Source organism: Serinus canaria, chromosome 8 (assembly GCF_022539315.1).
Source record: "Serinus canaria isolate serCan28SL12 chromosome 8, serCan2020, whole genome shotgun sequence".
Taxonomy (NCBI): Eukaryota; Metazoa; Chordata; class Aves; order Passeriformes; family Fringillidae; genus Serinus; species Serinus canaria.
Genome location: NC_066322.1, coordinates 29,772,583 through 29,785,697, shown reverse-complemented (window position 1 = coordinate 29,785,697; position 13,115 = coordinate 29,772,583). Strand labels below are relative to the sequence as shown.

At 55.3% G+C, this 13,115-nt stretch overlaps 2 protein-coding genes across 9 annotated transcripts in view; one reads left to right on the top strand and one right to left on the bottom strand.

Annotated features, from left to right (window-relative positions):
• PACS2 (phosphofurin acidic cluster sorting protein 2) overlaps nt 1-845 on the bottom strand; it is a 77,840-nt gene extending 76,995 nt beyond the window's left edge. For all 8 annotated transcript variants that reach the window (XM_050977406.1, XM_030226296.2, XM_050977407.1 and 5 more), the window contains exon 1: nt 681-845. In XM_050977406.1, coding sequence (XP_050833363.1) covers nt 681-808 — 128 coding nt within the window. In that variant the 5' untranslated portion in view covers nt 809-845. The remainder of the gene's footprint in view (nt 1-680) is intronic.
• Nucleotides 846-1,113: 268 nt separating this feature from the next.
• On the top strand, nt 1,114-9,359 carry SEC22B (SEC22 homolog B, vesicle trafficking protein). The gene is made up of 5 exons (XM_030226718.2): nt 1,114-1,276; nt 1,530-1,639; nt 5,849-6,009; nt 6,339-6,485; nt 7,336-9,359. Exons 1-5 carry the CDS (start codon nt 1,202-1,204, stop codon nt 7,488-7,490), a joined length of 648 nt encoding a protein of 215 aa, XP_030082578.1. The 5' UTR covers nt 1,114-1,201; the 3' UTR covers nt 7,491-9,359.
• Nucleotides 9,360-13,115: the final 3,756 nt, after the last annotated feature.

The window sequence follows — 13,115 nt, the reverse complement described above, 5'->3', positions numbered from 1 at the left end:
GTTTCCTTTCTGCTCGCTCGCTATGTCCTCGTTTAAAACAAAACAAAAAACAAAGATAAAGAGAAGCGCTTCAAAGATTTGTCTCCGGCACGTTTAAATCCGCAGAGGCATTCTGTTCTGAGCTAGGCTTGAAGAGCGCAAAATTTATAAAAACTAAGAGGAATGCCTGCCATGCGGGCTAAAAGCAGCGCGGCAGGGAGCACGGCCGCGTGTTTACACACAGCAGAGGCACGGAGACGGAGGGAGACGGGCAGAGGGCGAAGAACCATCCCCGGTGAAAAGGATGAGCACCCCGAGCCCATCCCTGCGGGGCACTGCTCGGGGAAAGGCGCCGGTAGCTCGGGGCTGGCGGGGCCAGGAGAGCCACAGCCTGCTGCCAGCACAGAGCCCGCGCCGGGGGCTGCCGGGGGACACGCACCGCGAAGGTGACCCCGCACACACCTGAGAGACGGCAGCAGCCCCCCGCCCTCCGCAGGGCCGGGAGTCCCGCACCGCCACCCATCCCAAAAGCCACGCAAGGGACGGGAGGAGCCGTGCCCGTCACTGCGGTGGCGGCGAGGGGTGGGAAGGGGTCCTGCGACTGCGGGAGGATCGCACAGGTGATGGGAACGGGGCTCGAGGAACAGCCGCGAAGCTGGGGAGGAAACGGGGTGCGGTCCGCGTCCTCGCCCGCCCGTTACCTGGGCACGCAGCTGGGGCTGGAGCCGTCAATCTCCCAGGTGGCGAAGAGGTTCATAGGCACGGGCCGCCCCAGGGCCCCGGTGCCGCCGGGGAAGCTGAGGCGGCTCCGCTCGGCCGCCGCCGCCATGGCTGTGCCCGCCGCCCTGGCGCGCGCCCACCGCGCCGGGCCGCCGCCGCCCCGCCCCGCCCGCGGGGGGCGCGTCACGGGGCGGGGCCAGGGATGGGAGGGGCGGGGGCGGGGCTTACTTGGCGCTGCTGGAACGGGGCGGTGCTACTGAGGGGGCGTGGCCATGCGGAGCTTGGTGGGCGTGGCCGTGCTGAGGGGCCGCGCCGCTCTGAGGGGGCGCGCCTGCAGGGGCGTGACTATACGGGCCGTGGCCTCGCGTTAGCGCATGCGCGCGCAGGGCGGCCGCCCTTCCCACGGGCGGGCGGAAGTGCCGCTGGCGCGGCCGCCGCGCACCGGAAGCGGCGCTGGCAGTTTCCGGGCGGCTCCGTGGCAGGGCGGGCGGCGGGCGCGACCATGGTGCTGCTCACGATGATCGCCCGCGTGGCGGACGGGCTCCCCCTCGCCGCCTCCATGCAAGAGGACGAGCAGGTGGGGCCGGCGGGGCGCGGGCAGGGAGGGACCGGTTTGTCCGTGAGGAGCGGGCGGGGGGCGACCCACCGGGAGCCGCGCAGTCCCTTCTCACAGCAGGGCGGCTCCGGCACCGACGTTTGCCTCCCGGTGGTGGCGGGTGGGGCGGGCAGAGCCCGCCGGTGCTGTCGGGCCGGTGCCGGCAGGCCCGGAGCCCCCCGGTGTGTCCGGTACCGGCCCAGCAGCCCGCTCTCCTCCCTCCCTGCCTCCTCAGTCAGGCCGCGACCTGCAGCAGTACCAGAGCCAGGCCAAGCAGCTCTTCCGCAAGCTGAACGAGCAGTCCCCGACGCGATGCACGCTGGAGGCGGGAGCCATGGCTTTCCAGTGAGTACCGGCAGCGCTGCGGGGATCGCGGCTCCGCTGCCCCGGGAACCGACCAGAGCTCCTTCAGTCGGGCTGGGGGTTTGTTGGAAACGGGGCTGCCTGTCAGACCTGCTCCAAAGGGAGTGTGCGAGCTGACACTGCTTGGCACAGGTGTCTGGCACTTGGTTTTCCTGCAGGTTCATGGTTCTGCCTGTGCCGCAGACAGTACAGGTTCTGTTCCCTCCCTGCCTTTTTGTCTGTCTGCACTCTCTGTTGTGCCTTCACTGCATCTTCTGGGCAGCCTGTGTCTTGTCTTTAAAGAGATCTGTCCTTGTACAGCCAGTGTGACAGTGCCCCTGTGAGCTCCTGCTGCACAGGACTGTCCTCTCTGTGCCCTGTGAGAGCTCAGCTTTTATGCATTACAAGCACATCGAGCATCTCTGAATATTTCTATTATTGTTGTCTTAATACCTGACAGACTTTTTTCTCTCATCCAGTAAATTCACTCTTACTGTTGCTAGATTTGTTTGGTTTGTTTAATTAATTTCCTTAACTCTTTGGGAGCTCTTGACTTAAAAGCACTTTTGGCATTCTCCAGTAGTACTCCTGCAAGAGAGCATGGGTGTGAAATAAGGAAGTCTTACAGAGGTCAGGCATCCTTACTCTTTAATAGCAGGGGAGGTGGAGAGGGGGGTGAACAGAGGGGGAGTTGGAAGGCAGGAAAGCTTGTGTGTGAGGAGGGAAATGCTTCTTTCTGTGCCATGTCATTGCCTGGCAGAGTAATGCTTCAGCACTTAGTCAGGATCCTGCTGGGAATCAGATTAATGCCATGTCAGGAATGGCTGTTGGAAGTCTCAGGGCTCAGGTGCCCGGTGAGCTCTCCAGGCAGGGTTGTGCAGCTGTGGCAGGACTGTGCCAGGATCCCCACGGTGCCACCCTCAGCAGGATCCCTCAGTGTCAGGTGACTCCAGTGACTGGGTGTGTGTCTGTGGCTGGCAGAGGGGATGTGGCCTTTGAATGCAGGGCAAGGTTGGCTTTGGGCCTCTGCTCCAGCAACAGGAGCAAAACCTCCCACCCCGACCCTTTCTTCAGAGATTCAGAGGAGTGAAGAGATGGCAACAGGAGTTTTTTGGATGGGCAATCTCTGGCAAAAGCTGTGAGGTTTTGGGAGATGCTTTTCTTGTGGTTGTCTTTGTCTGCTAACTGTGACAAGATTTATAAAAAAATCTTTTCTCTGGGCTTCTGGTTGCCTTTGATAGGGAGTTACAGTGTCAGAGGAGGGCCGTGATTAGCCTGACCACCCCTGTCTCCTGTTGGAGTTAAGTGCTAAGTGCTGCTCTTCCTCTTGCTTTTTCTACAAGTTAAATCTTCTCAGAATTTAAGAACTGCCTTGTTTCTGAGTGTCTCCTTGGCACAGCATGAGTGTTGCTCTGCCTGGCAGTGAAGCCTTGGGAAAGAGCCTGTGTAGATCCCAGTAAATCCCTTCTTGAGTTACCTCCATGATGCAAGCAGAGAGATGTCTGGGAAGGTGGCAACACTTGCCCAGGAAATCAAAGCCTCTTAGTGGTGGCTGTACTGACAGCAGTTGTGACGAGGAGGGAGGGCTTGGGCGGGCCTGTTTTGCCAGCTGTCCCAAAGGAGCAGTCAGGTTACCTGGCTGGGACAGGAGTGTTCCTCCTCCTGGGCTGAGTTAGTTCCTGGATAGGTTTTGCTGGCCACTGACAGCTGCTGCTGCAGAGCACTTGCTTCTGCCTCCTTTGAGGTGGGACATTACAGAAGAACAGTTTTAGGTCAGAAACTTTCCTCTGCAGGGAGGGGAGGTGGCAGAGGAATTTGAGATTTAGTCTAAAATAACGCTGACCCATGGCCATGCTGCTCGCCAGTCTTCTTGTGCCAGATCAGAGCTCTGCTTGCTGAGGGCAGCACAAAGCAGGACAGAGCATTCTGTGGGGCGAGTCAGCAGCACTGCCCAGGGTATTGCTGAACTTGCTGAGGTAACATCTTCAGCTTCATCAGTTCAAAGCAGAGCTGAGCCTTCCTGAAACTTGAAGTTGAAATTGTGAGCCCTTGGGTGATTTCTGTCAAATGCTGTGCCAAGGTTTCAGCTGCAGGAGCTGTGTCACCCTTGCAGCAGCAGCACTGGGGCTGCATCAACAGCTCTGCTGTGCTGTCAGTGAGCAGGTGACCTTTGGCTGATGAATGGCTGGAGTGACTCCTACCTGTCATTTAAAAGCAACCCTTGGCCTTTGCCACTGTTACCAGGATAAAGCTTTTCTCTCTCAAAATGTCCAATGTGATTACAGGAGACCTGCTGGCTGCTCTCTGTGCAGAGTTAACAGTGGCAAGTTGCCACATCTGCCCCTTGTGTGAGAACATGCAGGCAGGTGCTGTGCTGAAGCTTGGAGGTGCACACAGAGTATGAAACTGAGAGGCCCAGCTGTGCAGGAACTCTGGTCTGAAGTTGACAAAATTGTCTGAATCTGGGGCAGAGCGAGATGAGCTCGCTCCCCCGTGGTGCTGACTGACCAACACACTGAATATCACACCAGGGAGAAGCAAGTGGGAAATGCAGCTCAAGAGCTCCAGGCAGAGCCAGCTGGGCCAGGCAGAGATAAACAGAGCAGAACAGGGACATGTTCCTCTGATTGCTCTCACCTGGAGAGTGCTGCTCCAGCAGTGATGTCAGAATTCCCTTCTGACACTGGTTCTCCTCATTTCAATAGATTTGCTCAAGTCTTGCTCATCATGGCAGTGGCTAAATCAAGCTCTGGGTGATGATCTTTAGCAACTGCAATGTGGCAAGCAGGTCTCCAGGGGTAAGGGAAGTGATGCAGTCCAAGCTGAGGAACATAAAAAGGACCAAAGGTCACGAGCACAAGGGGACATTCTGTGGAATGGATGATGGCAGCTGGAGTTTCTTCTTCTGGTTGGGGTAAATCTGTTGTTGTTTGAAGGCTGCCAGGGTTCACACACAAGTCATATAGAGGCAAGAGAAATGGATACTCTTGAGCCCAGGAACAAGGTGAGGATGGCTGATTTAAAGGACATGGTCCTGCTGGGGTATCTGGAAAAACAGTGGGGAGTGGGATGAAGTTGTTTTGTAAGCCTGATGTGTCTGTTAACAAAATTTTAAGCTGCTTATTTTACTACAGTGCCCTCAGGACTGGATCATTTCTTTAATACACTGCTAATCTTTATGCTAACCAGACTAATGCTTAATGGCATTATGCAGAAAGTCAAAGGAAGGTAACCTAAAAGTAGCATTCACACTCCACCCTGAAGAATATAGAGAAGCATTCAGAAGTGTTTACAGGGCTGTTTACTGTCTCACCCCCTTGGTTTTGGTGGGTAGCTTTTATTTTTGTACTGGCTAAGTGAGGAGGAAAATTCGGTTGGGAATGTGGAGCAGCAGAGTGACGTAGTGAAGCCTAAATAATCTCAGGGTTGGTGGTGGGTGAGAAGAGGACGCGTGTGCCCTCAGCTGGGGGGCAAACCAAGCAGCTTTACACAGAAGCAGGTGTGTCACTGTGTGCTTTGGAGAACTGGTGGTACAGTCACAGCCACCCATGGCAAGCCCGTAAGGTCACCAGAGCCCACCTAGCAGCAGTGCCCCTCCCCAGCTGCCCCTGTGGTGATGCATGTGCATAGCAGCACCCCTCCAACAGGCTGGTGCTGGTAAGGAAGGGGATAGCCAGCCCTCTGAAAGGGAGAGGGACAGCTGGCAGGGACTGGGTGCCTTCCCAGCACGCTGACACCAAACTCCTGTGTGTGCCTCCTCCTCTCAGCGCTTCAGCTTCCCATTTGTGGGCCTCGGGTACTTGGCTGTGCTGCCACTTAGAGACGTGTTGGCCACCTTCCCCTCTACTCTGCTGGCAAACTTTCTTGTGCTCCCCTCCTCCTGACTGCAGGGTTCTCTTTTTTATACTCCAAAATTACAACTCTTTTGTTGCTGGTATTTTGTTAAGCTAATGGTATTCACAGGCCAGCTTTTGTTCAGCTGAAGTCAAAGCCCAAGACTGTTGGCATGGGTGTAGGGTCTGAGGCTACAAGAAAATTTATTCTGGCTAAAGAAAATATAAGCCATTGCTTTGCAGAAAGGTTTACACATAGAAAACCAGAAGTTCTTGTACCCAGTTCTCATTGCCTCAAACGAATATAGGCGTGCAGGGTGGTGTTTGACAGGATAGGTTCAAAATTGATTGATTAATGCTCTGTCTGCCATTCTTTTAGCTACATCATCGAGAAAGGAGTGTGTTACCTGGTCCTGTGTGAAGCTGGATTCCCCAAAAAACTGGCCTTTGCATACCTGGAAGACCTGCACTCAGAGTTTGATGAGCAGCATGGCAAGAAGGTTCCAACAGTCTCCAGGCCCTATTCCTTCATTGAATTTGGTGAGGTCCCTCTCCTTGTGGCTAGTCAGGAAACTTGTTGCGGGGAGGGAGCAGCAGCCATGGGATTCTCTGCAGCTTGTCCTGTGGAATTGACAGCTCAAATTCTCCTTGGCACTAGAGACACGGGTGTTCTGAGCAGGAGAATAGAGAAGTGGTATGGAAGTGGTGCATGTCCTTAGATTCAGATTTACTGCTTTTAGTCTCTTTTGGCCTCACTCCAGTGAATATTTGTGTGTAGTCTTCTGGCTGTCTCAGCAGTGCTCCCACTCCTGCAGCCAGGCAGCCCTGTGCTAGGTGAGACTTCCCCTGACAGCCCTGTCTCCTTCCAGACACCTACATCCAGAAAACCAAGAAGCTCTACATTGATAGCCGAGCGAGGAGGAACCTGGGCTCCATCAACACAGAGCTGCAGGATGTGCAGAGGATTATGGTGGCCAACATTGAGGAGGTTTTACAGCGAGGAGAGGCCCTGTCAGGTACTGGGAGTGACCAGTGTTTGGCACACAGTTCTGTCTCCTGGGGCAGCTGGGTGGGCAGAGCATCCTGAGGGAAAGGCGTGACCCTGCTGAGAAAAGCAGTGAACCCAGTGGGTGTTTCAGGTGGATCAGCTGTGTTCTGAAACAGCTGGCAGGTGCTGGTGCTGCTGTGGGAGAGACCAGCTGTAAGACCGTGTCTGGCCGGGCTGCTTGGGCCCACTCCAGCTATCTATGGACCCCAGCCCCCACAGTCTTACATAGACAAAAGCAAAAGATTCGGAGTGCCCTTCTCCACGTGGAAATGGATGTCCTCTGTTTATTGACTTGAGAACCACCAGATGGAAAAACACGCATGGAAAGGGCCCAGCTCACTCCCTCTAGGGGGTTTTATACCCAGGGAATGGGGGGGGGGGGCAGATGAAGAGGACCACGGCCAATGGGATACCAGTGAGGAGGGGCAAGGGGAGGGACTGGCCAGGGGAGAGGCCACCAGGGAGTATTGGGGACAGGGGTGGGTGAGGGAGAGACCATGTGGTGGGAGAGGGGAATAACAAACCACATGATATAACAACTATTCAGTGCAATGTGAGGACTGCCCAGTGCAAATCTCCAACCACCCAGTGCAAAACAACAACTAAATAACTATTTAGTGCAATACAACATCCAGCCCCTTTCCAGCTCTGTGGCTCTCATCCCAGCAGGACAAGCCCTGGAGCGCAGCAAGGGGCACAGGGCAACTACCAGGTGAAACTGCTGTGCATCCAGCTGCTCCAGAGAAACTTGTACACTTAATGTAACATCTGGGGAGCCTTCAGTTAATCCTAACTCCTCCCCCCTTTGCCTTGAACAGCTCTTGATTCCAAGGCCAACAACTTGTCCAGTTTGTCCAAGAAGTACCGCCAGGACGCCAAGTACCTGAACATGCGCTCCACGTACGCCAAGCTGGCGGCCGTAGCCGTGTTCTTCATCATGCTGATTGTCTATGTGAGGTTCTGGTGGCTGTGAGCTGGCCCAGCCATGGAAGAGGGAAAGCCAGTGGCCTGGCAGGTGAATGTGTGCAGGACACTGCTCATGGGGGATGTGCATTAGAATCCACACAGGACCATCACCTTCGCAGGAGTGTCCTGGAGTTGTTAGGTGACACCTGGCTACTGCATCTCTTAGTGGAACCTAACAATAGATGTGAAGGCTTGTTGGCTGCAGGCTTTTCCTGTGAGGCAGCTTGCACTGGGATACTGCAGAGTTTGGCCTCCCAAGATTGTTCCCCCTCCCTGGGCACTCTGGGAACAGTCAATCAGTGCTGTTTAGCATAATCATATTGTACATCCTCCTGTTGAGTAGCTATAGTGGGAACTGGACTCTAATGAACATTCCTTGTGTTGGTAATGTTTGCTTTTTTAGAATCTGGGACTGCAGTTCTTTTTCTTTCTTTCTTTTTCAAGACTCCCCTGTTTGCAGGCAAGTATTTCACTGTACATAAACCAGCTTTCACCTCTGTCAGAATACCTGTTGAGTGTTTTGTGTCTGACATCCTGGCTTGTTACACTTTAAATTGCTTTAGGAAGAAATGGATGTTAAACTATGCCTTAAAATACATTCTGTCCAGTACTCGAGGGGCAGTGGAAGGCTTCTGTATTAACTGGTTCCTGCAAAATTAAACTCCAGGTTTCTAAGTGTCCACTCTCCCTCTCCTGACAGCTGTGTGTAACAGTATGTTTCCACATGAACAGGGTATGTAATTCAATGCTCTTGGAATGGGCACAGTGCAAACTATGTCAGCACTCTCTATTTTTCCCTTCTAGCTGCAGATTCACTACATTATTTCCTTCCTTTTTATAACTGTGCTTTCCTTCCAAAATGTGTCAAAACTGCCAGCATTTCATCTCTGGGATCCTTGTTTTCTTTCTCCCTCTTTCCCTCACCCAAAACAACCAAAAAACCAAAACTCTGAATGTTGTTGTGAAGAAAAGGCAGTGTTTCTGTAAAGAACACTACATGAACGATTAAGATAACTTCAAAACAGTGATATCCTTTAGAAACACCACCTCTTTTACCCGTGGTCACCTTCTCCCTACCTCACTTGGGAAGCTGAAACTGTAGGTGAAGAAAAACTCATTATGGGGCAATAGTATAGAGCTTCTTCTTTCTTATGGGCCAATCTCTATATCACCAGAGTAATGTGATTTTTTTTTAATATAAGTTTTTTTTGGTCCATCTGTGTTGAGAATAAAATTTTAGCAGATTTTGGGTTTGTTTAAAAAAAAAAAAAGGAGAGAGAGAGAAAAAAGAAACTCCACAGCTCAGGCACTCTGCTGCACTCAAATGTCTGCCACTTGGTAGAGGAAGCAGGTGGTGTCGCCGAATGAAGTGTCAGGACTTCCCAGCACCTTTTACAAGCACATAACCTTGTGTAGTTCTGGATGTATAAACTGTGACCTGGAAGTGTTTCCTGCCACAGGATGGGAAGCACAGCTGTTGTCCTGTCTGGGAATGCTGCCCAACTTGGCACCTTGTTGGACTGGCAGAATGCAGTCAAGCACTTGTCCACTGATGAACCCAGCAACTCTGAGCTGCCATATAGTCTAAAGTAATCTGGTTTCTGCATGATGCCTCTAAGTGTTACTTTGTAGGTTGCTTTATTATAATTATTATAATGATTTTAAGTCCTTTTAAGTGGTGTCCCTACCAGGTGAATGTCCCAGTGATGTAGGTCTGTGTAACGTGGGTGCTGGAAGGTCTCACCGCTCAGACACCGACCGTCCATGCATTGTTGTGATTGATGGGGTGATGTTTCTGCAGCACGGGGCAGCTCAGGGAGCAGCTGCCCTCTGCAGCCCCAGTGTCAGCAGGGAAATAAATGCTTCTGAAAATCCCCTCTGCGGCGTGGAGTGTCCTGTGTCTCATTCCTGTGACCCTGGGGGATGCTTTCCTTCCTTCCAGGGACACAGGAGAGTGAAGACCCTATAGATGGAACCAGCTGGGATAAGGGCTCCCTTTTGGAGGCAGAACTAGTTGAAAGATGTGATCTTGACCATTTTCTGCCAGAGAAGCTGTACGTTGGTTGTAGCAGGGGTCTCTCCCTGCTGGCACAATTCTGCCTGGTGGCAGGAAGCCTCCTCGGCACGGACAGAATTTTATGGGGACAATTTTGTGGCCACGCTGCTCATAGGGGCATCACGAGAAGCAGCACAAAGTGGCAGTGAGTGAGTGGGGTGTGTATCCCCCGTAGCTGTGCCAGTGTGAGCAGGGCACGGAACTGCAAGTGCTGCTTGCCTAAGGGGATGGCAGGAATCCTCCTCTCCCGCAGGCCAGCCTGGGGCTCCAGGGAACACCTTACGAGCAGTTTCCTTCCTGCTGTCAAACACGGAGTCCCCTTGCGTCCCTGGAACAGGGGAGGGGCGCTGCTGATGCTCCGTGCGAGGGACGTGTGGACAGAGTTTTGCTCTGCTGGCTCTCTGCGCCTCCTGCGCAGCCAGGTGTGAGCGCAGCTCACATCCGGCTGCTCGGGCAAAGGGGAGGAGAAGCCGCTGCCCTTTTCTCCACGTGCTTCATGACAGCTGCTCTCGGCTGGGAGGGTCCCCCTGCAGCAGGGACTCGCTGCCGGGGGTGCGGTGGCCGGTCCCTGCCGGCTCAGGGGTCGCGGCCGGAGCCGGCCCGGGGCTCTGCCTGCAGATGGCAGTGCCTGCGCGGAGCTGGGGCGCGGTGCGGGGCTGCGGACATAAAGGGAGCTCATCCTCAGGGCCCCCCCAGCTCCTTGCGATGCCCTGGCCACCCCAAAGAGCCGCAGCCTCCCCGTCGAGCCGGGGATGTGCCTGCGAGGGCCCCCGGGGCAGGCGTTGCTGCCCGGCCTCATCCCGCCGTGCAGCCGAGGCGCTGCGGCTGGGACGGAGGGAGGCGCTTCCCGCCGGGCGTTTGCCTGTCACCTCCCAGGTAGCACCTTTTCCATTTCTGCTTCTGCGGTCCCCCTGTGCTTCCAGAGGCTCTGAACAGCCCTTGTCCGCAGGGCAATCCCCCATTGCTGCACCTGCCCCACAGCCTGGCAGACACGAGGGGTTTTGTCCCGTGTGGGGCACACGCGGAGCAGAGGGGAAGTGGGACCGACCTGGCAGCAGAGCAAACTCCTGGCGGCTCTGTAGCACCTGAGCCCCTGCTTGGGTGGGTTTAGAGAGCAGAACTGAGCTGAGCTCTCCCTTCTCTCACAGTGTGCCCGTTGCCACTGGGGAAATATTGGCACGGGGTACAGGCAGAGTGCAAAAGAAAAGTTGCTCGTGCAGGGTGTCCTGGGAGCTTCTCTGCCCATCGTGTGAGCATGGAGGTCAAAAGCTGTCAGTTTTGGCTGCTGACACCCTTCAGCTCAGGTCAAAGGCACCCCTGGTGTCTTTGTGCTGTTGGGGACAGTGCCTGCTGCAGGGAGTGGGGGCTGTGTACCCCGCTGCCCATGGCGGGGTTTACACCACTGGGCACGCCGGGTTTGGGTGAAGGGCATTTCCTTCCTGAGTGACACAGCAAGAGCAGACAGGCAGAGCTGGTTCCTAGATGTTGCCAAACCTACCTGGGTGGGGCACAAGTGGAGAGGAAGAGACCAGCAGGATGGCAGAAGCTGGCTGGGTGCTCCAGCCACCGTGTCAGGTATAAACCAGGTCTCACCGGGCACAGACTGTGGCAGCTCTCTGCACTGGCGCCACTCTGGGAGCAGGAGGGTTTTGGTTTCTCTGTTGACTTGGGCACCAGCTGCTTCTGCTTTGAAGCAGCTCCTTGCACTTGTAAACCCCATTTTTGAGTAGGTTTTGAGAAAGATCCAGTTCCAGCATCTTTTCCTCTGAGATTCCATGGTTTCTGGAAGCTGTTTTACTGTGGGTGAATGTCCCAGTGGTGTGGAGGGTTGTGCCTGCAGCACCTGCCCAGAGCACTCAACACCAGAGAAGTTCTTGGACAGCAGTGGCCAGGGTGGCAGGGCTTGAAGTTCAGCCTTTGAGCACCGTGGTCCTTGTTCTCCTTCCCTGTGTGGCCAATGCGAGCTGCCGCAGCTCTGGAGGGCTCTGAATCCCACCAGGGCCAGGGAAGCATGTCCCACAGAGCCAGGCTGAGGGGTTGGGAGGTCCCCTCTGCCCCTCACAGAGGAGGGGACCTCCCCTCACATTTGCTGTGTTGCCTCAATGTGACCTTTTGGAAAGGAGGATGTCGATTTTCTGCCACCCAAAAATGAAGGCTTTTCCGGGAGCAGGGTGCTGCATTGGCAGCTGGCCAGGGCCAGCTGACTGTGGGACCAGCCCTCCTCCACTGGCCTGAGTCAGTGCCACATTCTGCCCCAGAGCACCCCTGAGCTGTGCCATCTCCTCTGTCCCTGGTGATGCAGCTTGGCTGGTCCTGAGCACTCAGCAAGCCCCAGGGCAGGATTTGGGGCACCTGCCTAGCCCTGACCCTCTCACCTCTCTGTCCCTGTTGGTCCCCCCAGACCTGAGCTCTTTGATGGTCGCTGAGCATCCTGCACTGGGGAGAGGTGGGGTTTGACTTCTCCCCTGCAGATACCCGCCTGCACTTCCTGCACAGTCTCTGCCCCGGCTGCCCAGATGTATTCCTGGCTCTGCATTCGATGTTTGGGTGACCTGCAGGGCTGCCCCGGGGTTTGCCCACAGCTCTGAGCCCTGCACAGCTCACACGGCTGCTCCCAGCTGCTGCATTCACCTCTGAGCTCACAAACCCACCGCAGGGGACAAAGCAGAAGTTGGGGAGTCCCTGCTCCCCTGCCCACCCCAGTGGAGCTGTTGGGGCCCGCCACAAGGCTTTCTAGAGCTCATTCATGGCTGCATGCAGCAGCCCAATGCAATTTTGGATCATGCTGCAGAAAACCCCTCATGGCTGTGCCCCAGTGTTCTGCAGAGAGATAATAAACCTGTTTCCTCTGTCACTGCTTTTTCTCTATTTTGTCTTTTCCTCTGTCCTTCACCCCCTCAGCCCTGCGAGAGCTCTCTGGCCACCCCAGCACTCTCTCCTTCCCTGGCACACTGCCCATGCTCTCTGCAAATGGGATTCCCCAGCCCCACTGCAGCACAACACCCGGAACAGCAGTGCACCCTCCTCATCGGCCTCAGCTGGGGCACCCCCAAATCGGCAGCAGGGACAGGATTTGCATAGAAGAACAGAAAAAAATGTGCTTGCAGGAGCTACAGCAACCCCAAATCCTATGCACTGAGACCTGTTGTTCCCGAGCCTGGAGACCCTGAGGTGTGTGCGGCTCCTCAGGACCTTTCCTGCGGTTTCGTGTTCCCCCTTCAAAGCCATGAGCCCCTTGCAGCTGTGGTGGGATCTTGTCCCCACCTTGGCTCAGGAGGGAATTCTCGAGGCCAGGAGGGGCTGGGTGGCCTCTGGCACAGTTTGGCTGCAGAGCAGCACAAGGCTCCTGCCTGGTGACAGGAGGGACATAACAGCATGTCTAAGGACTGAGGCCGGGCTCTGGGTGCCACAGGAATAGGAGGAAGCCCCTATGCTGTTTTGCTGTGCCCCCACAGGCACGGGGAGCGCAGCTCTGGGGGCTGTGCCTGCATGGCAGTGCCACACCATGGCACAGGAGGGGTGGTTTGCCCAGACTGTGCGTGTGCTGGGAGAGGAGCGGGATTTCCCTACTGCCAA